General features: G+C 38.3%; 1 protein-coding gene across 4 annotated transcripts in view; it reads right to left on the bottom strand.

Moving 5' to 3' along the window:
• CDH12 (cadherin 12) overlaps positions 1-26,086 on the bottom strand; it is a 1,186,459-nt gene that overhangs the window by 95,743 nt on the left and 1,064,630 nt on the right. For all 4 annotated transcript variants that reach the window (XM_027520215.1, XM_027520212.1, XM_027520211.1 and 1 more), the window contains one exon: positions 17,745-17,864. In XM_027520215.1, coding sequence (XP_027376016.1) covers positions 17,745-17,864 — 120 coding nt within the window. The remainder of the gene's footprint in view (positions 1-17,744; positions 17,865-26,086) is intronic.

Raw genomic sequence — 26,086 nt, 5'->3', positions numbered from 1 at the left:
TTATGAGCAATTTCTGGAAGACAAAGGAACTAAAAAGCCTCTTGATGAAAGTGAAAGTGGAAAGCGAAGAAGTTGGCTTAAAGCTCAACATTCAGAAAACGAAGATCATGACATCCAGTCCCATCACTTCATGGGAAATAGATGGGGAAACAGTGGAAACAGTATCAGACTTTATTTTTTGGGGGCTCCAAAATCACTGCAGATGGTGACTGCAGCCATGAAATAAAAAGACGCTTACTCCTTGGAAGGAAAGTTATGACCAACCTAGATAGCATATTGAAAAGCAGAGATATTACTTTGCCAACAAAGGTCCGTCTAGTCAAGGCTATGGTTTTTCCTGTGGTCATGTATGGATGTGAGAGTTGGACTGTGAAGAAGGCTGAGCGCCGAAGAATTGATGCTTTTGAACTGTGGTGTTGGAGAAGACTCTTGAGAGTCCCTTGGACTGCAAGGAGATCCAACCAGTCTATTATGAAGGAGATCAGCCCTGGGATTTCTTTGGAGGGAATGATGCTAAAGTTGAAACTCCAGTACTTTGGCCACCTCATGTGAAGAGTTAACTCATTGGAAAAGATTCTGATGCTGGGAGGGATTGGGGGCAGGAGGAGAAGGGGACGACAGAGGATGAGATGGCTTGATGGCATGACTGACTCGATGGATGTGAGTCTGGGTGAACTCCGAGAGTTGGCGATGGACAGGGAGGCCTGGCGTGCTGCGATTCATGGGGTCGCAAAGAGTCGGACACGACTGAGCGACTGAACTGAACTGAACTGAACAGTCCATAGGGTCACAGAGTCATACATGACTTAGCAACTAAGGAACAAGAACAACACTAGGAAATAGTATGGAGTTTCCTTAAAAAAAAATTTTTTTTAAATAGAGCTACTATATGTTCAACAATTCTTCACATCTAAGTATATATTAAGAGGAAGTGAAAATAAAATCTCTCACCCCATGTTCATTGCTGTATTATCCATAATAGCCAAGATATGAAAACAACAGAAGTGTCCATCAACAGATCACTGAATAAATAAGATGTGATAAAATGGAATATAATTCAGTAATTCAGTCATGAGAATGAAAAAGAAAATCCTGCCATTTGCAACAACATAGGAGAAACTTACTTTATGTTATGTGAAATTAGTCAGACAGAGAAAGATAAATATGCTACAATATAATTTATACCTAGACTCTAAAAAGCTAAACTTACAGAAACAGAGAGTAGGACAGTGGTTACCAAGGGCTGTGAGGTGAAGGAAATTGGGATATTCTGGTCAAATGGCACAAGCTTACAGTTATAAAATGGATAAGTTCTTGGAATATAATATATATCATGGTGCTTTCAGTTAGTATTACTACATCATATACTGAACACTTGCTAAGATAGCTCTTACAAATTCTCATCACATAAAGAAAATGGTAACTTGTTGACATGATGGAGGTGTGGCTAACACAATGGTGGTGATCATTTTCCAATATACAAATATATCAAATCAATACATTGTAGACCTAATATTTACACAACATTATATGCTAATTCAGTTCATTTCAGTCGTTCATTCATGTCCGACTCTTTGTGACCCCGTGAACCACAGCATGCCAGGCCTCCCTGTCCATTACCAACTCCTGGAGTCCTCAGATAGATTATGTGGATTGATGGATGGATAAATAGATATAGATAGATAAAAAAGACAGAATGAACAAGAGATGAAAGGCTGCATTCTCCATTCTCTGGGGATTAGAGTCCAGAGGAGACCTGGATCACCACTCTGTTCTTAAAAGTGCAGCCGGGGAGGCGGTCCTAAGATGGCAGAGGAATAGGATGGGGAGATCACTTTCTCCCCCACAAATTCATCAAAAGAACATTTGAACTCTGAGAAAATTCCACAAAACAACTTCTGAATGTCAGCAGAGGACATCAGGCACCCAGAAAAGCAGCCCATTGTCTTCAAAAGGAAGAAGGAAAAAATATAAAAGATAAAAAGAGAGACAAAAGAGGTAGGGACGGAGCTCCGTCCCCGGAGGGGAGTCTTAAAAAAGAGAGAAGTTTCCAAACACCAGGAAACGCTCTCACTGCCCAGTCTGTGGCGAGCCTTGGAACCACAGAGGGCAACATAACCAGGAGGAAAAATAAATAAATAATTAAAACCCACAGATTATGTGCCCAACAGTAACTCCCCCAGCCAAGAAGCAGCGCAGATGCCTGCATTCACCACTAGCAAGTCTGGGCTGGGCAGAGAGGCAAGGGCTGCATTGCTTACTTAGAGTAAGGACTGGGCCTCAATGCCCCGAGGGCAATCTGAGGGAACTAACATGGTTTAGCAAACCAGACTGTTGGATAACTACCACGCAAAAAGCCCTACCTAAGACACAGCCAGGCCCACTCACAGTACAAAGGACTGACTAGAGCTACTTGAAAAGCCCTAACCTAAGGCACTGTCAGGCCAGCTCACAGAACAAAAGACTGAGGAGAGCTAGCTGGCTGCAGACCACCCATCCCCCTCCAGTGACAGGCAGGCGAAGGCAGCCAGAGCTGGAAGGGGGCAATCCTGGCCCCAGAGAGGCATCATCTACCAAACTGCAAGTAGGCTTTGTTGCTAACCAAGACTTCTTGGGATTCTGGACGGTCAACATTCACCTGAGAAGGTGCGCCGGTTGTACACCAAGAAAACCGAGCTGCAGGGATGGGGGAAGCGATAAGTTACAGCGACCGTGCTCGCCAAACACCTGGTCACCTGAGCTGCTCAGACCTGGGAAGAGCACAAAATGCAGGCCCACCCAAGTCTGTGCCTCTGAGGACTACCTGAATATCTGAACCTGAGAGGCTTAGACCTGGGAAGTGCATACAACCCAGGCCCTGCCTCAGACAGTTCCCAGCAGAACACCCTAGAGCCTAAGCAGTGTAGACAGGGAAAGCACACACGCCGTGAGCAGGGGCAAACCAGTGTGGCTGAGACACTGCGGGTACATGCCAGTGTTATTTGTTTGCAGCTTCCCTCCCTCCCCAAAGCACAACTGAACAAGTGAGCCAAAAAAAGTGTCCATCACCGCCCCCTTGTGCCAGGGAGGAAATTAGACACTGAAGAGACCAGCAAACAGAAGAATCTAAAACAGAGGGACCCTCCTTGGAAGTGACAGGTGCAATACATTAAAACCCTGTAGATAGTACTGACTACATAGGAAGGGGCCTACAGATTTTGAGAAATATAAGCCACATCAAGGAACTATCCAAAAATGAACTGATCCCACACTGCCCACAACAACACCAGAGAAAGTCCTAGATATATTTTTACTATTTTTACTATCATTCTTTAAATTAAATGTTTTTTTTTTTATTTTTAAGTCCTCTGTTACTCCTTTTTCATTTTTATAACCTACTATTACTTTGCAAAAAAAAAAAGAGATCCTATTTTTTAAAGCAAACTTCATATATATATATATTATAATCATTTTTATTTTCTCTTTTTTTTTAATAATATAATTTTGAAATCCAACCTCTAGATTTTTAATCTTTGCTTTTTGGTATTTAGTATCAATTTTGTACCTTTAAGAAACCAATCTTCAAATCTTCAGTACCCATTTTTACTTGGGAGTGAGATTACTGGCTTGACTACTCTCCCCCCTGCCCCGCCCCCCTTTGGACGCTCCTTTTCCTCCACCAGGTCGCTCCTGTCTCCTCCCTCCCCCTTCTCTTCTCTACACATATCTTCTTCTCTGTAAATCTCTTTGTGTGTTCCGGACGGTGGATAACACTTAGGGAACTGATTACTGGCTGGATCTGTCGCTCCTTTTGATTCCCCCTCTTTATCCTCCTGGCCACCTCTGTCTCCTTCCTCCCTCTTCTCTTCCCTGTATAACTCCATAAACATCTCTGAGCAGTCCAGACTGTGGAGCACACATAAGGAAGTGATCACTGGCTAGCTTGCTCTCTCCTCTTTTGATTCCACCTCGTCTCATCCTAGTCACCTCTATCTCCCTCCTCCTTCTTCTCTTCTCCATGTAACTCTGTGAACCTCTCTGGGTGTCCCTCACTGTGGAGAAACTTTTCATCTTTAACCTAGATGTTTTATCAACGGTGCTGTATAGATGGAGAAGTCTTGAGGCTACTGTAAAAATAAGACTGAAAACCAGAAGCAGGAGACTTAAGTCCAAATCCTGAGAACACCAGAGAACTCCTGACTCCAGGGAACATTAATCGACAGGAGCTCATCAAATGCCTCCATACCTACACTGAAACCAAGCACCACCCAAGAGCCAACAAGTTCCAAAGCAAGACATACCACACAAATTCTCCAGCAACACAGGAACATAGCCCTGAGCTTCAATATATAGGCTGCTCAAAGTCACTCCAAACCCACTGACATCTCATAACTCATTACTGGACACTTCATTGCACTCCAGAGAGAAGAAATCTAGCCCCACCCACTAGAACACGGACACAAGCTTCCCTAACCAGGAAACCTTGATAAGCCACCCATACAACCCCACCCACAGCAAGGAAACTCCACAATAAAGAGAACTCCACAAACTGCCAGAATACAGAAAGGACACCCCAAACACAGAAATAGAAACAAGATGAAGAGACAGAGGCATACCCAGCAGGTAAAGGAACAGGATAAATCCCCACCAAACTAAACAAATGAGGAAGAGATAGAGAATCTACCTGATAAAGAATTACAAATAATGATAGTGAAAATGATCCAAAATCTTGAAAACAAAATGGAATCACAGATAAATAGCCTGGAGACAAGGGTTGAGAAGATCCAAGAAAGGTTCAATAAGGACCTAGAAGAAATAAAAGAGACTCAATATATAATGAATAATGCAATAAATGATATCAAAAAACACTCTGGAGGGAAAAAAATACTAGAATAACAGAGGCAGAAGATAGGATTAGTGAGGTAGAAGATATAATGGTAGAAACAAATGAATCAGAGAGGAAAAAAGAAAAACGAATTAAAAGAAATGAGGACAATCTCAGAGACCTCTGGGACAATGTTAAACACCCCAACATTCGAATCAAAGGAGTCCCAGAAGAAGAAGACAAAAAGAAAGACCATGAGAAAATACTTGAGATAATAGTTGAAAACTTCCCTAAAATGGGGAAGGAAATTATCACCCAAGTCCAAGAAATTCAGAGAGTCCCAAATGGGATAAACCCAAGGCGAAACATCCCAAGACACATATTAATCAAATTAACAAAGATCAAACACAAAGAACAAATATTAAAAGCAGCAAGGGAAAAACAACAAATAATACCCAAGGGAATTCCCATAAGGATAACAGCTGATCTTTCAATAGAAACTCTTCAGACCAGGAGGGAATGGCAAGACATACTTCAAGTGATGAAAGAAAATAACCTACAGCCCAGATTACTGTACCCAGCAAGGATCTCATTCAAATATGAAGGAGAAATAAAAAGCTTTACAGACAAGCAAAAGCTGAGAGAATTCAGTACCACCAAACCAACTCTCCAACAAATGCTAAAGGATCTTCTCTAGATAAGAAACACAAAAAGGGTGTATAAACTCAAACCCAAAACAATAAAGTAAATGGCAACAGGATCATACTTATCAATAATTACCTTAAACATAAATGGGTTGAATGCCCCAACCAAAAGACAAAGACTGTATGAATGGATACGAAAACAAGACCCCTATATATGTTGTCTACAAGAGACTCACCTCAAAACAGGGGACACATACAGACTGAAAGTAAAGGGCTGGAAAAAGACACTCCACACAAATACAGACCAAAAGAAAGCAGGAGTAGCAATACTCATATCAGATAAAATAAAGTTTAAAACAAAGGCTGTGGAAAGAGACAAAGAAGGATACTACATAATGATCAAAGGATCAATCCAAGAGAAGATGAAACAATTATAAATATATATGCACGTGACATAGGAGCACTGTAATATGTAAGACAAATGCTAACAAGTATGAAAGGGGAAATTAACAGTGACACAGTAATAGTGGGAGACTTTAATACCCCACTCATACCTATGGATAGATCAACTAAACAGAAAATTAACTAGGAAACACAAACTTTAAATGCTACAATAGACCAGTTAGACCTAATTCATATCTATAGGACATTTCACCCCAAAACAATGAATTTCACCTTTTTCTCAAGAGCACACGGAACCTTCTCTAGGACAGATCACATCCAGGGACATAAATCTAGCCTTGGTAAATTCAAAAAAATTGAAATCATTCCAAGCATCTTTTCTGACCACAATGCAGTAAGATTAGATCTCAATTAAAGGAGAAAAACTATTAAAAATTCCAACATATGGAGGCTGAATATCACGTTGCTGAATAACCAACAAATCACAGAAGAAATCAAAAAAGAAATTAAAATATGCATAGAAACAAATGAAATGAAAACACAACAACCCAAAACCTGTGGGACACTGTAAAAGTAGTGCTAAGGGGAAGGTTTATAGCAATACAGGCATACCTCAAGAAACAAGAAAAAAGTTAAATAAATAACCTAACTCTACACCTAAAGCAACTAGACAAGGAAGAAATGAAGAACCCCAGGGTTAGTAGAAGGAAAGAAATCTTAAAAATTAGGGCAGAAATAAATGCAAAAGAAACAAAAGAGACCATAGCAAAAATCAACGAACTCAAAAGCTGGTTCTTTGAGAGGATCAATAAAATTGACAAACCATTAAGCCAGACTCATCAAGAAACAAAGGGAGAAAAATCAAATCAGTAAAATTAGAAATGAAAATGGAGAGATCACAAAAGACAATCACAGAAATACAAAGGATCATAAGAGACTATTATCAGCAATTGTATGCCAATAAAATGGACAACATGGAATAAGTGGACAAATTATTACAAAAGTACAACTTTCCAAAACCAAACCAGGAAGAAATAGAAAATCCTAACAGACCTATCAAAAGCACGGAAATTGAAACTGTAATCAGAAATATTCCAGCAAACAAAAGCCCAGGTCCAGATGGCTTCATAGCTGAATCCTACCAAAAATTTAAAGAGCTAACACCTATCCTACCCAAACTCTTCCAGAAAATTGCACAGGAAGGTAAACTTCCAAACTCATTCTATGAGGCCACCATCACCCTAATACCAAAACCTGATAAAGATGCCACAAAAAAAAGAAAACTACAGGCCAATATCACTGATGAACATAGATGCAAAAATCCTTAATAAAATTCTAGCAATCAGACCCAACAACATATTAAAAAATCATACATCATGACCAAGTGAACTTTATCCCAGGGATGCAAAGATTCTTCAATATCCACATCAATCAATGTAATACACCACATTAACAAATTGAAAAATAAAAGCCGTATGATTATCTCAATAGATGCAGAGAAAGCCTTTGACAAAATTCAACATCCATTTATGATTAAAAAAACTCTCCAGAAAGCAGGAATGGGAGGAACATACCTCAACATAATAAAAGCTATATATGACAAACCCACAGCAAACATTATCCTCAATGGTGAAAAATTGAAAGCATTTCCCCTAAAGTCAGGAACAAGGCAAGGGTGCCCACTTTTGCCACTACTATTCAACATAGTTTTGGAAGTTTTGACCACAGCAATCAGAGAATAAAAAGAAATAAAAGGAATCCAGATTGGAAAAGAAGTAAAACTCTCACTGTTTGCAGAGGACATGGTCCTCTATATAGAAAACCCTAAAGACTCCATCAGAAAATTACTAGAGCTAATCAGTGAATATAGTAAAGTTGCAGGATATAAAATCAACACACAGAAATCCCTTGCATTACTATACACTAATAATGAGAAAATCGAAAGAGAAATTAAGGAAACAATTCCATTCACCATTGCAATGAAAAGAATAAAATACTTAGGAATATATCTACCTAAAGAAACAAAAGACCCACATATAGAAAACTATAAAAACTGGTGAAAGAAATCAAAGAGGAAACTAATAGATGGAGAAATAGATCATGTTCATGGATCAGAAGAATCAATATAGTGAAAATGAGTATACTACCCAAAGCAATCTATAGATTCAGTGCAATCCCTATCAAGCTACCAACGGTATTTTTCACAGAGCTAGAACAAATAATTTCACAATTTTTTGTGGAAATACAAAAAACATCAAATAGCCAAAGCAATCTTGAGAAAGAAGAATGGAACTGAAAGAATCAAACTGCCTAACTTCAGGCTCTACTACAAAGCCACAGTCTTCAAGACTGTATGGTACTGGCACAAAGACAGAAATATAGATCAATGGAACAAAATAGAAAGCCCAGAGATAAATCCATGCACCTATGGAAACCTTATCTTTGACAAAGGAGGCAAGAATATATAATGGAAAAAAGACAATCTCTTTAACAAGTGGCACTGGGAAAACTGGTCAACCACTTGTAAAAGAATGAAACTAGAACATTTTAAACACCATACACAAAAATAAACGCAAAATGGATTAAAGATCTAAACTTAAGACCAGAAACTATAAAACTCCTAGAGGAAAACATAGGTAAAACACTCTCCGACATAAATCACAACAGGATCCTCTATGACCCACCTCCCAGAATATTGGAAATAAAAGCAAAAATAAACAAATGGGACCTAATTAAAATTAAAAACTTCTGCACAACAACAACAACAAAAAAACTATAAGCAAGGTGAAAAGACAGCCTTCAGAATGGGAGACAATAATAGCAAATGAAGCAACTGACAAACAACTAATCTCAAAAATATACAAGCAACTCCTCCAGCTCAATTCCAGAAAAATAAATGACCCAATCAAAAAATGGGCCAAAGAACTAAAAAGACATTTCTCCAAAGAAGACATACCGATGGCTAACAAACACATGAAAAGATGCTCAAATTAACTCATTATCAGAGAAATGCAAATCACAATCACAATGAGGTACCATTTCACACCAGTCAGAATGGCTGCTGTCCAAAAGTCTACAAACAATAAATGCTGGAGAGGGTGTGGAGAAAAGGGAACCCTCTTACACTGTTGGTGGGAATGCAAACTAGTACAGCCACTATGGAGAACAGTGTGGAGATTCCTTAAAAAACTGGAAATAGAACTGCCATACATCCCAGCAATCCCACTGCTAGGCATACACACCGAGGAAATCAGAATTGAAGGGACACGTGTATCCCAATGTTCATCGTAGCACTGTTTATAATAGCCAGGACATGGAAGCAACCTAGATGTCCATCAGCAGACGAATGGATAAGAAAGCTGTGGTACATATACACAGTGGAGTATTCAGTTCAGTTCAGTCACTCAGTCGTGTCTGACTCTTTGTGACCCCATGAATCGCAGCACGCCAGGCCTCCCTGTCCATCACCAACTCCCGGAGTTCACTCAGACTCACGTCCATCGAGTCAGTGATGCCATCCAGCCATCTCATCCTCTGTCGTCCCCTTCTCCTCCTGCCCCCAATCCCTCCCAGCATCAGAGTCTTTTCCAATGAGTCAACTCTTCACATGAGGTGGCCAAAGTGCTGGAGTTTCAGCTTTAGCATCATTCCTTCCAAAGAACACCCAGAACTGATCTCCTTTAGGATGAACCGGTTGGATCTCATTGCAGTCCAAGGAACTCTCAAGAGTCTTCTCCAACACCACAGTTCAAAAGCATCAATTCTTCGGCGCTCAGCTTTCTTCACAGTCCAACTCTCACATCCATATATGACTACTGGAAAAACCATAGCCTTGACTAGACGGACCTTTGTTGGCAAAGTAATGTCTCTGCTTTTCAATATGCTATCTAGGTTGGTCATAACTTTCCTTCCAAGGAATAAGTGTCTTTTAATTTCGTGGCTGAAACCACTATCTGCAGTGAGTTTGGAGCCCACAAAAATAAAGTCTGACACTGTATTCACTGTTTCCCAATCTATTTCCCATGAAGTGATGGGACCAGATGCCATGATCTTAGTTTTCTGAATATTGAGCTTTAAGCCAACTTTTTCACTCTCCTCTTTTACTTTCATCAAGAGACTTTTTAGTTCCTCTTCACTTTCTGACATAAGGGTGGTGTCATCTGCATATCTGAGGTTATTGATATTTCTCCTGGCAATCTTGATTCCAGCTTGTGTTTCTTCCAGCCCAGCGTTTCTCATGATGTACTCTGCATATAAGTTAAATAAGCAGGGTGACAATACACAGCCTTGACGTACTCCTTTTCCTATTTGGAATCAGTCTGTTTTTCCATGTCCAGTTCTAACTGTTGCTTCCTGACCTGCATATAGATTTCTCAAGAGGCAGGTCAGGTGTCTGGTATTACTCAGCCATTAAAAAGAAGACATTTGAATCAGGTCTAATGAGGTGGATGAAACTGGAGCCTATTATACAGAGTGAAGTAAGCCAGAAAGAAAAACACCAATACAGTTTACTAACACATATATATGGAATTTAGAAAGATGGTAATGATAACCCTGTATGCGAGACAGCAAAAAAGACACAGATGTATAGAACAGTCTTATGGACTCTGTGGGAGAGGGCGAGAGTGGGATGATTTGGGAGAATGTCATTGAAACATGTATAATATCATATGTGAAAGGAAACACAGGTCTAGGTTCGATGCATGATACAGGATGCTCAGGGCTGGTGCACTGGGATTACCCAGAGGGATGGTATGGGGAGGGAGATGGGAGGGGGTTCAGGATGGGGAACACGTGTACACACATGGTGGATTCATGTTGATGTATGGCAAAATCAATAAAAAATTGTAATTAGCCTCCAATTAAAATAAACAAATTTAATTAAAATAAAATAAAAAACCTAAATCATGGCAAAAAAAAAAAAAAGCTGCCAGGAAGGTCAGGTCTGAGTGTGAAGGAGTGTGAAGTGTAGAACCCTTCCTACAGGAGATGCTCAGAGACAGTGCAGGTCACTCAGATTGAAGATCTCAGATAATCTTCACTTTCTCACTTAACTCTCTGATCTTATCTTTTACAACTCCCACTTTTGTTCAGAAGAGCTTACAACATCCTTTCCCTCTGGTGGAAATTTCTTTCCAAGATGAATAGGGCTTCCCAGGTAACTTCAGTTCAGTTCAGTTCAGACACTCAGTCGTGTCTGACTCTTTGTGACCCCATGAACTGCAGCACGCCAGGCCTCCCTGTCCATCACCAATTCCCGGAGTTCACTCAAACTCATGTGCATCAAGTCAGTGATGCCATCCAACCATCTCATCCTCTGTCGTCCCCTTCTCCTGCCCTCAGTCTTTCCACCATCAGGGACTTTTCAAATGAGTCAGCGCTTCGCATCACGGGGCCAAAGTATTCGAGTTTCAGCTTTGACATCAGTCCTACCAATGAACACCCAGGATTCATCCCCCTTAGGATGGACTCATTGGATCTCCTTGCAGTCCAAGGGATGCTCAAAAATGTTCTCCAACACCACAGTTCAAAAGCATCAATTCTTCTGCACTCAGCTTTCTTTATAGTCCAACTCTCACATCCATACGTCACTACTGGAAAAAACATAGCCTTGACTACACGGACATTTGTTGACAAAGTAGTCTCTGCTTTTTAATATGCTGTCTAGGTTGGTCATAACTCTTCTTCCAAGGAGTAAGCATCTTTTAATTTCATGGCTGCAGTCACCATCTGCAGTGATTTTGGAGTGCAGTAAAATAAAGTCAGCCACTGTTTCCACTGTTTCCCCATCTATCTCCCATGAAGTGATGGGACTAGATGCCATGATCTTCGTTTTCTGAATGTTGAGCTTTAAGCCAACTTTTTCACTCTCCTCTTTCACTTTCATCAAGAGGCTCTTTAGTTCTTCTTCATTTTCTGCCATAAAGGTGGTGTCATCTGCATATCTGAGGTTATTGATATTTTTCCTGGCAATCTTGATTCCAGCTTGTGCTTCCTCCATCCTAGTGTTTCTCATGATGCAGTCTGCATATAAGTTAAATAAGCAGGGTGAATATGTACAGCCCTGACGTACTCCTTTTCCTATTTGGAACAAGTCTGTTGTTCCATGTCCAGTTCTAACTCTTGCTTCCTGACCTGCATACGGGTTTCTCAAGAGGCAGGTCAGGTGGTCTGGTATTCCCATCTTTTCAGATTTTCCACAGTTTATTGTGATCCACACAGTCAAAGGCTTTGGCATAGTCAATAAGCAGAAATAGATGTTTTTCTGGAACTCTCTTGCTTTCTCTATGATCCAGCGGATTATAGCAAGTTGATCTCTAGTTCCTGTGCCTTTTGTAAAACCAGCTTGAACATACAATATAATGGGAAAGACTAGAGGTCTCTTCAAGAAAATTAGAGATACCAAGGGAACATTTCATGCAAAGATGGGCTCAATAAAGGACAGAAATGGTATAGACCTAACAGAAGCTGAAGATATTAAGAAGAGGTGGCAAGAATACACAGAACTATACAAAAAAGATCTTCATGACCTAGATAATTATGATGGTGTGATCATTCACCTAGAGCCAGACATCGTGGAATGTGAAGCCAAGTGGGCCTTAGGAAGCATCACTATGAATAAAGCTAATGGAGGTGATGGAATTCCAGTTGAGCTATTTCAAATCCTTAAAGATGATGCTGTGAAAGTGCTGCACTCCATATGCCAGCAAATTTGGCAAACTCAGCAGTGGCCACAAGACTGGAAAAGGTCAGTTTTTATTCCAATCCCAAAGAAAGGCAATGCCAAAGAATGCTAAAGTACCACACAATTGCACTCATCTCACACACTGGTAAAGTAATGCTCAAAATTCTCCAAGCCAGGATTCAGCAATATGTGAATCATGAACTTCCAGATGTTCAAGCTGGTTTTAGAAAAGGCAGAAGAACCAGAGATCAAATTATGAACATCTGCTGGATCATCAAATAAACAATAGAGTTCCAGATAAACATCTGTTTCTGCTTTATTGACCAGGTACCTTAGTGGTAAAGAATCTGCCTGTCAATGCAGGAGACACAGGTTTGAGTTCTGGGTCCGGGAGATCCCCTGGAGAAGGAAATGGCAACACACTCCAGTATTCTTGCCTGGGAAATCCCATGGACAGAGGAGCCTGGCAGGCTACAGTCCATGGGGTTGCAAAAGTGTTGGGTTCAACTTGGTAACTAAACAACAACAAACCATGAATTAGCTATTCTACTTTTTTCATATCTGTCATCAAAGTCTTCTTCAGAGGACTGTATTGGTCATTCTATCCAAAATTCTACACTGAATTAGTTTTCTATTGCTTCTGCAATGAATTTTTTTAAAAGCTAGCTTATTCTTCAACTTTATTATAAATGTGGTGTCCATGACCACACAGATAAGGTGTATAATTTAAAAAAAATGTTGCCAATAATGTATTTGGAGGATAAGAAGAGTTATCAGCTTATATTGAGGAGAAAATTTGAAGTTTGTATGGTCCAACTTTGCATCTATAACATGCCTTAACTATTCTTTAAGATTTAGAAGTCACTTCCCAAAAAGTTTTTTTTTTTTTTCCCACAAGGAAATTTCCCCTCTCATCAGCCTATATCTAGTGCCCAGGAGTCACACTATGTATCATAGAATTGTATCCTAGGAAACCCAAATGTAATTTTCTGAGGACGTGATGACCTCCTTCAGATAGATGGGGATCTATTTGAGGATCGACTTGATTCATCTCAGAATCCTGGCACACAGAACCTGCTAGGCCATTGGTTATAGATAAATATGTATCAAGGAATTAATACTAAAATTCAGCACCTTATCACTCATTACCTGCTTTAACACTTCCAGTAATGTGAAGTTCACCATCTCTTGAGGTGTTTGTCCCTCTTATTTATGGACAAGTATTAACATCTTTTTTTTTGTTTATGAAACCAAAATCCTTTTTCCTGTAATGCCGGCCAGCCACTGATAGTCCTTTTACTCTTGTGCAGCACAGAATACAGCTAGTTCCTCTTCTATACAACAGCTCCACAACTTCCTAAAGACATACCCCTGGAGTATTTTCCTTTCAAGGCCGAACAGTCTTATTTCTATCTGCTGATTTGTGCATTCCATGGTTTCTAAAATAGGGCAAATAGAGTTCACACAGAGTTCTCATAAAGTGTGACAAGGCAGAATACAAGGAAACCATTGTCTGCAGTATATTTTTAATCATGTGATTTACTGTACATATGCAAATTATTACAAAACAGGTAACACCATATGCTGGTTAATCTTAATAATTGTCTATTTCCAATTTCACTCTTGTAAAAAAAAAAAAATCTGTTTTTCACAAGCTCTGACTGAAATGTCTGAATCCTGTAAGACTTTTCTCTGATTTAAAATCAAAGGCATGTTCAAGTCATGGAACAGTGTAAATATGTATATTGTAGTTTATATAAAGAATTAATTCAAAATAAATTCTGACACATGCTTTAATTTTAGTATGGGGCTTTAAAACACTAATGCATTTTTTAAGACTGAAAAACATAAATATCAGTCAGGGTGGAGGAGGATTTATTTAGGAAGTAGGCTTAAAGAGAATAATCTCTCAACAAAATGTGCGAATGGAACTGAAAGAGGAAAAGTCTTGAGAAAGTGTCAGTTCTCTCAGTATTTTATCAAATTTCCCAAACAGAAGCAAGGACAGAAACACAGAGCATGAAATCTTAGGATAGTGGGTATAAGAAAAAAGAAAATAACTCAGGCTTGCAACCCCATTCTCTCTCAGTTGTTTTCATGTGGTTTCTCAAAATGCACATTAAATACATAGCAAAATCTTACAAAGACACTTTCTGACAGTGCACATAAACAAAGACATTGATAACAAATTCCTAAAGATGGCTGGTGGTGATGTTTACCCAGTATGAACATTCATAATGTCACTGAATAGTACACTTAAATGGTTAAAATAGTAAATTTTCTGTTAATGTATATGTTACCATGATAAACAATTTAAAGTTGATGAATTTTAGAATATGTTGAGCTAAAATAGTCTTATAATGCTTTCTCAGGTAGACCTGAGATTATTTAGAAAAATCAACATTTCACCACATGATACACAAAATAGCAATATCTAGTTATCCAACTCAGACTAGATTTTGAAATCATTTAGAGAAAAATTCAAATACTTCAGAAGAATTATAAATGCAAATTGTCATGAGATCAATTATTTATAATAACATTTGTTTTCTTAAATAAAATAATTTATCCATACTATGGAAACATTTAACCTGTCAAATTCATGCATCAAATAAAACATTACAATGCCTCTCATTTACTGTTTTATAGATTATACATATTTTTCTAATATATAATAAATATTAAGCCTATAGTGTATATAATATAAAAGTGTATCAATATGACAAATATTTTAGTGTTTAATATATGCTAAATATAACAAGGATCAATATTATTTGATGTTTATAAATCCATATACCTTTTAGATTTTTTAAAATATTTAATAATCATTTGAGGTATATACATGAATGCATGCAAATGTTAATCACAGTGAACAATCTCTTAGGTAAGCCATGCTGCTGCTGCTGCTGCTGCTAAGTCGCTTCAGTCGTGTCCGACTCTGTGTGACCCCATAGAAGGCAGCCCACCAGGCTTCCACGTCCCTGGGGTTTTCCAGGCAAGAACACTAGAGTGGGTTGCCATTTCCTTCTCCAATGCATGAAAGTGAAAAGTGAAAGTGAAGTCGATCAGTCGTGTCCGACTCTTAGCGACCCCATGGACTGCAGCCTACCAGGCTCCTCCGTCCACGGGATTTTCCAGGCAAAAGTACTGGAGTCGGGTAAGCCATAGAATTACCAAATTAGCCAATTTTAAAAAGAACTATCATTTGGGGACTTATTTCATAGAATGCATCAATTTATATCATTTATAAATAAACTGGCCTTATTTGTATATTGGATAGAGATGCAAAGGATGTTTTTCAAACAGCAATATCAATGAGAATGTAAAACTTTTATCATTCCAAATGAATAGTAAATGATTATATTTATCTGTTCATAAATATTTAGGTACCAGAATTTTTGATGAGGCTCTTTACTTAGAAATTATTTTAAACAGTTTTCTATAGTCAAATGTGTAAATTTTTAGATAGTATTAGTTTTTCATGCATTTTATTACACAACAGCAAAAGGAATCATAAAAGGAAGCTATATGGCTGGAACAAATGGAGGCTATTTCTGAGAAATTGCAATTACCCTTGATTTTTGATTTATTCTGATCTACCACAAGGTGATAAATTGACAAAAAGTCTCCTTAATGGTTTCTGTGCATGAAGAACTAGTTATCATTCTATTAATGAAGTGCTTCACCATCCACCCTTTTCCTGTCTAGTGGTCTGGGGCATTGTTAGTATCAAGCCTTCTGTCTCCAGTGAAAATCAATGCTTCAAAAAATCTATTCCATAGTTCACGCCAGAATTGTTTCACCTTCAGTTCTAAATAAAAGGCCTCATATAAAAATATAAATACACAATTAGAAAAGCCTTATGATGAATATATATATATATATATATATATATATATATATATATATACTCTTCTGTAAAATGATGCTTTCAGAAGACATTAGAATTTATCTAAATTTGATATTGAACAAGTCAAGAGGAGGCAACTATTTGATTCATATAATTGTCTGTTCAGTATTAATTTGACCAGAGCAATTATACTCTGCACCCATGATTTATGCTTCAATTCATCTTCATATTTTGTGTTTTTTTCATGGGATATTACCTCCATCTATAGTTATTTTGCCAATATTAAATATTTAATTTTTCTCCTGCCACATTTATTCTGAGTATATAAACTCATCTTCTCTATAATCATACAACTCAGTAAGTCTAGCCTAATACTAAAAACTTTCCTTCTCACCAATGTCTATACACCTTCCTTTCTTTATCTCTCATGCTCTCTGTCTGTGAGAAGTGCTTCTCAAAAGTTGAAGTGATCTAAGAGACGTGATGTTCTTAATTCTATTTCTGTTAGATTTTTCTGAACATAATCGTATCAGAAAAAAATAACCCATAATGTTTCAATCTCAAAAAAGGATGGATAGTATCTTTGATAATCTCATTATTTGTCTATACATTTGACGTATTGTACAAACCTTATTAATTCCTCTGGAGCATCATAACATCGTAAACAAATTTCTTAAACTTTTTATCAGCAATTTTTCCTTTTTTTTCTACAAATATACAAACTTTCCAAAGGTAAACAACAATAAACACCACAAAGTTTCCTCAGTACCTATACTGAAATATTTCTTCTTTGAAAACTGGAATTTCAACAGTTTGACTTAAAAATGAGACTGAATTAAAAAACACAGAGCAGAAAAAATAGTGATCTTGGGGTTTCAAGTTTGGCAGCCCTCTCCTTTCCCCTAGTAGAAGCATAAATATATATTTATCCAAAGTCACCATCCATAACCCTTGATAAAGAGAATAGAAAGTTCATAATCTTGAGTTGATTTGGCCCCCAAATTGAATATAATTGAACTCAACCAATAAAAAATGAAATAAAAAAGCTATTTTAGCTAGAAGAAGCAATCAAACAAAAAATATTCCTAGCCTTTTGAAAATTTAAAGTAAATTAAGAGAGAATTCCTAACAAATTTGGACTTGGCATATATGTGTAAAAAAGATTTATTTTTATATCAGTTTCTATCTGAAGGAAATAGCTCTGTAGCAGCAAGGTAAGATCTGATCTTCTTTGCTTGATAGTCAGCACACTGAATCTTTATTGAGGTGTTAGAAGAGGCAAGTTCCCATGCCAAGATTTAATTAAAGTTTAAATATTTGAAAGGGCAGTGATAATGTTGTCTCTAATAAAAATTTTACCTGTCTTGGGATCAATAGAGAAATAAGGTTGTCCCTGAAGAATGCTGTAAACGACTCTGGCACTGTTTCCATAGGTTGGGTCATCAGCATCCGTGGCCTTGACTTGGAGAACATATGCACCTGGAAAATAAGACAATATGACTCTAGCAACTTTGTTGTAGAGAGCTCAAGGGTATGTCTTTCATCATCTGGACTCCTTTTTCCTTTGGACTTTGGCATTCTTTTAATCTGTGAGTGTAAGAAGACACTGAGAGTAACTCAACTATTATAACCAAAATGTTGAGCAACAATATTAGCTATTACTGGAAATGAGGAGTATGTCAAGGCTGTATATTGTCACCCTACTTATTTAACTTATATGCAGAGTACATCATGAGAAACGCTGGGATGGAGGAAGCACAAGCTGGAATCAAGATTGCCAGGAAATATATCAATAACCTCAGATATGCAGATGACACCACCCTTATGGCAGAAAGTGAAGAAGAACTAAAGAGCCTTCTCTTAGTGAAAGAGGAGAGTGAAAAAGTTGGCTTAAAGCTCAACATTCAGAAAATAAAGATCATGGCATCTGGTCCCATAACTTCATGGCAAATAGATGGGGAAACAGGGGAAACAGTGGTTGACTTTATTTTTCTGGGCTTCAAAATCACTGCAGATGGTGATTGCAGCCATGAAATAAAAGACGCTTACTCCTTGAAAGGAAAGTTATGACCAACCTAGACAGCATATTAAAAAGCAGAGACAGTACTTTGCCAACAAAGGTCCGAGTAGTCAAGGCTATGGTTTTTCCAGTGGTCGTGTATGGATGTGAGAGTTGGACTATAAAGAAAGCTGAGTGCAGAAGAATTGATGCTTTTGAACTGTGGTGTTGGAGAAGACCCTTGAGAGTCCCTTGGACATCAAGGAGCTCCAACCAGTCCATCCTAAAGGAGATCAGTCCTGAGTGTTCATTGGAAGGACTGATGTTAAAGCTGAAACTCCAATACTTTGGCCACCTGATGAGAAGAGCTGACTCATTGGAAAAGACCCCGATGCTGGGAAAGATTGAGAGCAGGAGGAGAAGGGGACAACAGAGGATGAGATGGTTGGATGGCATCACCGACTTGATGGACATGGGTTTGGGTGGACTCCAGGAGTTGGTGATGGACAGGGAGGCCTGGTCTGCTGTGGTTCATTGGGTCACAAAGAGTCGGACATGACTGAGCAACTGAACTGAACTCAGTGCAAATAATAACTCTTTTAAATAGGTATCATTTCCAGTAGTGCCATCACAGACCTGAAAGTCACTGCAGTAGCTTTATTGATTTGTACACCAAAGAAAACATGACTATGCTTACATTAGCTCATCTGCTTACTGTAGGTGTTTAATTGCATGATTAGGATATCAAAGAAGAGCTAAAAGGTTTAAGGCTTCTTGAACTTTAGAGGGTATAAGTAATTTGCAATTGCAATTTAAAAATCAACATTTACACCCTTGTTTAGGAAGCCTTTAATTAGGAGAGAATATTTGAGAAAGCAAGGAATCAGAAATAATTGCAATAGTATCTAGAGAAGCACCTTTATGCCTCAAGGTTTAATTACTCTAAGTGATCGCTGATATTGGGAAACTTTAAGAAAATCTAACGCCAAAGAATGATTGTAATCCAATTGCCCAAAGAAAGGCAATGCCAAAGAATGCTCAAACTACTGCACAATTGCATTCATCTCACATGCTAGTAAAGTAATGCTCAAAAATCTCCAAGCCAGGCTTCAACAATATGTGAACTGTGAACTTCCAGATATTTAAGTGGGATTTAGAAAAGGCAGAAGAACCATAGATCAAATTGCCAACATCCACTGGATCATCAAAAAAGCAAGAGAGTTCCAGAAAAAAACATCTATTTCTGCTTTATTGACTATGCCAAAGTCTTTGACTGTGTGTATCAAAATGAACTCTGGAAAATTCTGAGAGATGGGAATACCAGACTACCTGACCTGCCTTTTAAGAAACATGTATGCAGGTCAGGAAGCAACAGTTAGAACTGGACCTGGAACAACAGACTGGGTCCAAATAGGGAAAAGAGTACTTCAAGGCTGTATATTGTCACCCTGCCTATTAAATTTATATGCAGATTGCATCATGAGAAACACTGGGCTGGATGAAGCACAAGCTGGAATCAAGATTGCCAAGAAAAATATCAATAGCAGAAAGCAAAGAGGAACTAAAGATCATATTGATGAAAGTGAAAGAGGAGAGTTAAAAAGCTGGCTTAAAGCTCAACACTCAGAAAACTAAGATCATGAAATCTGGTCCCATCACTTCATGACAAATAGATGGGGAAACAGTGGAAACAGTGACAGACCTTATATTCTTGGGCTCAAAAATCACTGCAGATGGTGACTGCAGCCATGAAATTAAAAGATGCTTTGCTCCTTGGAAGAAAATTTATGACCAAGCTAGACATCAATTAAAAAGCAGAGACATTTCTTTGCCAACAAAGGTCCCTCTAGTCAAAGCTATGGTTTTTCCAGTGGTTATGTATGGATGTGAGAGTTGGACTATAAAGAAAGCGGAGCGCCGAAGAATTGATGCTTTTGAACTGTGGTGTTGCAGAAGACTCTTGAGATTCCCTTGGACCTCAAGGAGAGCCAAACAATCCATACTAAAGGAAGTCAGTCTTAAATACTCATTGGAAGGACTGATGCTGAAGATGAAACTCCAATACTCTGGTTACCTGATGCAAATAACTGACTCATTTGAAAAGAACCTAATGCTGGGAAAGATTGAAGGTGAGAGGAGAATGGGATGACAGTGGATGAGATGGTTGGATAGCATCACTGACTTAATGGACATGAGTTTGAGCAAATCCGGGAGTTGGTGATGGACACGGAAGCCTCGTGTGTGGCAGTCAATGGGGTCACAAAGCATCAGACACAACTGAACTGAACTAAATTGAAGAGACATTTATGGGAGTTTTAGTAATTTTGTCTCATATATTCATAGTCACAGTTAAATCCTTCTCCGAGAACTAAGTGAGCATCTCTACTTAATGTCCATTCAGTTCAATGTTACTATTTAGAATTGAAAATAAAGTAAAATCAAAATTATCAAACGTGGTGTTAATAAAATAATATGTTGCTGATGAGGAAGGAAATATCTCTTGAGCATAAAAAGAGTGATATATACATCCAGAGTTATACAGTGTACTTTTTATACAGTGGACAGAGTTATACAGTACTTTTCCTCTCTTAGTGACACTCAGTGTAACTGTCAGTTTGGAGAATGCAAGATTGCTTCATTTACTCATTCAGGCTTTTCCTTTAAGACAGTGAGAACCAGAAACAAACTCAGTCTTAAGTGTTTGCTCTAAAAGCTAAGATAATGAGCCATCTCTTCACCTCCTTTTTTGGTTATATGAAGTGTTAGAATGCTAAAAAATAAGAATAAGAATAAGAAATAACACTCCGTGGACATGTGTGCTTGTGGTTAGTTGCTCAGTCATGTTGGACTCTTTGCGACCTTGTGGACTGTAGCAATGCCAAATGTCTTAAGATATTTTGGTGAATTCTAGTTATATCAACAGATGAAGCATATGTGTTATTACAACAGCCTTTCGCAGGAAAGGAAACTACTAGAAGGAAAGTAGGCAAATATTTCTAAGCTTTAAAGAATGAGAACTATTGTTCTTCATTCCATCATCTTTATCACCAACAACAATATCTGCCTCATCATTAATAATTATTTGACAACTAAGTATTGATAGGTAGGCATTGGCATCTTGTATTAAAGCTTATCAAAGCTATGTCCTTCATAATGCTGTAGGAATGAACAGTTGCAAGAGTAAATTCCCTTCCCTCTTCTGAATAGTGATTCTTTTCCTCAGAAAAATCAGTCATCTGGATCTCCATTATCATTTAATGACATAGTGCTATATAGGTAAAGCATACACATACTAAATAATGACCAGCTCTAGATATAAATATTATAATTCTAGGCATAAATACATGCATTTAGTTTGAATAAAAAATATTAAATCTGCTAGAAAATATGTAGTAACAAATTTAATAAACTTTTACCTAACAGTCACCATATACCCAATGCAGAATTCAAGGACAAATAAGATAGTATCTTCCCTTTTACATTTCTGTTGTTAATATTAACATGAATATTCACTAAGTATGTAGACAAGTATATGCCAAATATATACTAAATTCTTTACGTTAACAATTTTAATCTCAAATATTAAAGGAGTTAAGAAGTATTCGCATAAGTTATAGAAGCACCAAATTCAATTCCATTTTGCCCACCTCAAAAGGATCACTGAATAGCAAGAATAATGACACTTGTTTCATCAACGCTATCACTCAGAGTACTGAAAAATGATTATCCCCTCAATTTCAATAGAGCTTAAGTCTGGCTTAGTGAAAAGGCAGTTTCTGATGTAAGTTATTCAAGAATTCTTAGAGCTACCTCTATGTTTACAAGACAATTAAGCAGCATTGTATCAGCTTCTTTTGCTGACTGCTCCATGACTTTCACTAAACTAATGCAAAGGAAGACTTGATACTCCCTTCATTAAGGAGACACAACTAATTATCTGGAGTACATACTTCTCCAAATACTACCTTGGTCAGTGCTTGAATAGCATCTCAGTTTCTGACACTAACAAAACACTAAATACTCAAGAGGTAGCAGGTGGTTGGGGGCCTGCTTAGTGTGAAACAAGGAAACAATATGATCAATGACATCCACAAAAACTGGAGTCATCTTCTTGTATGTAGCCATCATCTTAGAGTTTATTCTCCCATCACTCAAATGTAACCACCCTAAATGTTGAGGCTCAGAGAGTTTTAGTTATCTCTTCTCCCTAAGTTCTATTCAGTGATCATGTTGTGGGTTCTGGAACCTAGCGTAACCAAATCAGCATTTTTTTCATAACACAGCTATACTTCTTAAGCTTACTTCTGTTTGCTCATGTAAAATGAGATAGTCACACTGTATTTAATTTTCTTAAAGATAGTATTATCAAGGGAGATACATTTTAGAAATAATCTGATACAATGTCTACATTTCACAAATAATTAATTTAAGCCCTATGATATCAAAACCATTCTTGTTGATACTAAAAGTCATTCTCATACAAAATGGTAGAGAGGTAGAAGTAGAACTGAGCCCTACTATCTCATGATTTCAGCCTGAGTGGGAATGGATCTGTTGATTCATTCACTTCTTCTTTCAATCAAGAAATGCTCAGGGATCCATACCATGTACCAAGTACTACTCTCATAAAAAATAATACATTACATAATTATTTATTCTGTCAAACACCACTTCCAGCATGACAGGTCTATGCTTCTGTGTTCAGTCCTCAGGTCAGTTTAGTTTAGTCACTCAGTCGTGTCCAACTCTTTGCGACCCCATGAATCCCAGCACGCCAGGCCTCCCTGTCCATCACCAACTCCCAGAGCTCACTGAGACTCACGTCCATCGAGTCAGTGATGCCATCCAGCCATCTCATCCTCTGTCGTCCCCTTCTCCTCCTGCCCCCAATCCCTTCCAGCATCAGAGTCTTTTCCAATGAGTCAACTCTTCACATGAGGTGGCCAAAGTGCTGGAGTTTCAGCTTCAGCATCATTCCCTCCAAATAAATCCCAGGGCTGATCTCCTTCAGAAAGGACTGGTTGGATCTCCTTGCAATCCAAGGGACTCTCAAGAGTCTTCTCCAACACCACAGTTCAAAAGCATCAATTCTTTGGCGCTCAGCCTTCTTCACAGTCCAACTCTCACATCCATACATGACCACTGGAAAAACCATAGCCTTGACTAGATGGACTTTTGTTGGCAAAGTAATGTCTCTGCTTTTGAATATGCTATCAAGGTTGGTCATAACTTTCCTTCCAAGGAGTAAGCGTCTTTTAATTTCATGGCTGCAGTCACCATCTTCAGTGATTTTGGAGCCCACAAAAATAAAGTCTGACACTGTTTCCACTGTTTCCCCCCAGCTTTAACTCTTTGCGAGCCCATGGACTGTACCTCTCCAGGCTCTTGTGTCCATGGGATTTTACAGGCAAGAATACTAGAGTGGGTTGCCGATTCCTACTCCAGGGGATCTTCCTGATCCAGGGATTAAACCCTCATCTCCTATGTCTCTTGCTTTGCAGGCAGGTTGTTTACCCCCTGAGACACTTGGGAAGACAGATTTATACTCTACGTAGTTTGCCTTTTTTTTTTTTTTTGCATTTGGGATAGTAAATAAACAAATTTTCTAGAGATACACTGAAAATGTAAATGGATTATATTGAATTTATGACTTCTTGTTTAATTTCCCATATATATAAGGTCATTCTAAAAATTGAATATATTCTTTGCTTTTAGTCACCCTGCCACTATCTGGTTTGAATCTTCACTCTCAAGTCACAAGGCTCCAGAACATTCTAATTGCTTCCGCTTCCAACTCCTATTACACAGGAGAATCACTTTCCCATAACACAAGATTGATCAAGTTACTTTCATTCATTAAAAAGAAAAAGTTTTGATTGAAAAAAAGAAAAGAAAAACTTTTAATGGATTTCTATTCCCAATGAAAGACAATTATCTAAATTCATTGACATGCTATGAATAGCATGACATGAATGGGTTTCACTCTCCCTCCCAGATTAACTTCCAATTTGGGACCCTTGCAGTGATTATACATACTTATTTACTGTTTATTCGAGACATTTTCACCCATGTTCTTGATCAAGTGACCTTGCTGCCTGGAAGATATTGGTTTCCACCATCTGGAGCTATCCCACACACTATTGATGTCCCAAATCTACTGTCTCTTCTGTGAGTCTGTGTTTTTCTGCTCCCAAGCAGAGATAATTTGTCCACTCCTCTGTACTTCCAGTAGCCTTAGTATATTTTGATTTTTAAAACTCTACACATCATGTGTTCTTTTCATGGACCACATAGTTTTTTACATCAGCAGCCCCTCCATATTCATTTTTTGTACATCTACTGTCGGTCATGAATTACATCCTAAATAAATGTTTATTGGTGAATGCTTATCATATCAGAAAAGGCAATGGCACCCGACTCCAGTAGTCTTGCCTGGAAAATCCCATGGACGGAGGAGCCTGGTGGGCTGCAGTCCATGGGGTTGCTACAAGTCGGACAAGACTGAGCAACTTCACTTTCACTTTTCACTTTCATGCATTGGAGGAGGAAATGGCAACCCACTCCAGAATTCTTGCCTGGAGAATCTCAGGGACAGGGAAGCCTGGTGGGCTGCCATCTATGGGGTCACACAGAGTCAGACATGACTGAAGCGACTTAGCAGCAGCAGTAGTAGTTTATCATATTCACATGTACAAAAAAGACAAAAATAAAACGCATAACACTCTAAGTGGCCAACCTGGCAGCTAGTTACGACCTTCAGGCAGTCAGTTCAGTCGCTCAGTCGTGTCCGACTCTTTGCGACCCCATGAATCACAGCACGCCAGGCCTCCCTGTCCATTACCAACTCCCGGAGTTCACTCAGACTCACGTCCATCGAGTCAGTGATGCCATCAAGCCATCTCATCCTCTGTCGTCCCCTTCTCCTCCTGCCCCCAATCCCTCCCAGCATCAGAGTCTTTTCCAATGAGAGTCTCTTTTAACACTAAATTGGGAGTTTAACTTGTATTGAATTTCTAACGCACATCACTGTTCTCATTTAAGAAAGCAGAACCCAAAATGACTGATGTTGCATTGAAAAAGATCACATAAGTAAGGTTTAGCCACAAATTGGAACACAGACCTGAGGAAAGTCAATATACGTTTATTCACTGAATAATGTTAACCCTCTCACCGATGCATAAACAGGAAAGGAAATAATCGTGCAATGCAGTGTATCATTTTATCTTTATCATTTTATCATTTGTTTGCCCTTTGTATACACTACATTATAATCAAGAAATAATAGAGTTTAAAAGGTACATAATGACAAATATAATACACTTTCTTTTCAAATAGAATTGGAAAATAAATGTACATTTTATCATATAAATAAGACACTAAACAGCAGAGAGAGCTTCAGAACCAAGTCAGATAGAGGGAGCAAATGAGGGCATGTACACATGGGACTTTTTTAAGGGAATAAAATACTATATGACATTGAACCTTGAGTTCTGCTAAAGTAGACTTTAATTATACAGTAAAATTAAACATAAATGCATAGCGGTTGAGCCTAGTCTTTAAAGGAACTGGGTACTTTTCAATTTTACATTATATTTATCTGAGCTGCTAGTGAATACTTGGCTCTTAGATTCCTTGGGCGGATTCTCTTCCTCTGCTGCTGTACTGCCCTCCTGCTCAGTCATGTCTGACTCTTTGTGATCCC

Source organism: Bos indicus x Bos taurus, chromosome 20 (assembly GCF_003369695.1).
Source record: "Bos indicus x Bos taurus breed Angus x Brahman F1 hybrid chromosome 20, Bos_hybrid_MaternalHap_v2.0, whole genome shotgun sequence".
NCBI lineage: Eukaryota > Metazoa > Chordata > Mammalia > Artiodactyla > Bovidae > Bos > Bos indicus x Bos taurus.
This window is presented reverse-complemented; position numbering and strand designations above follow the sequence as displayed.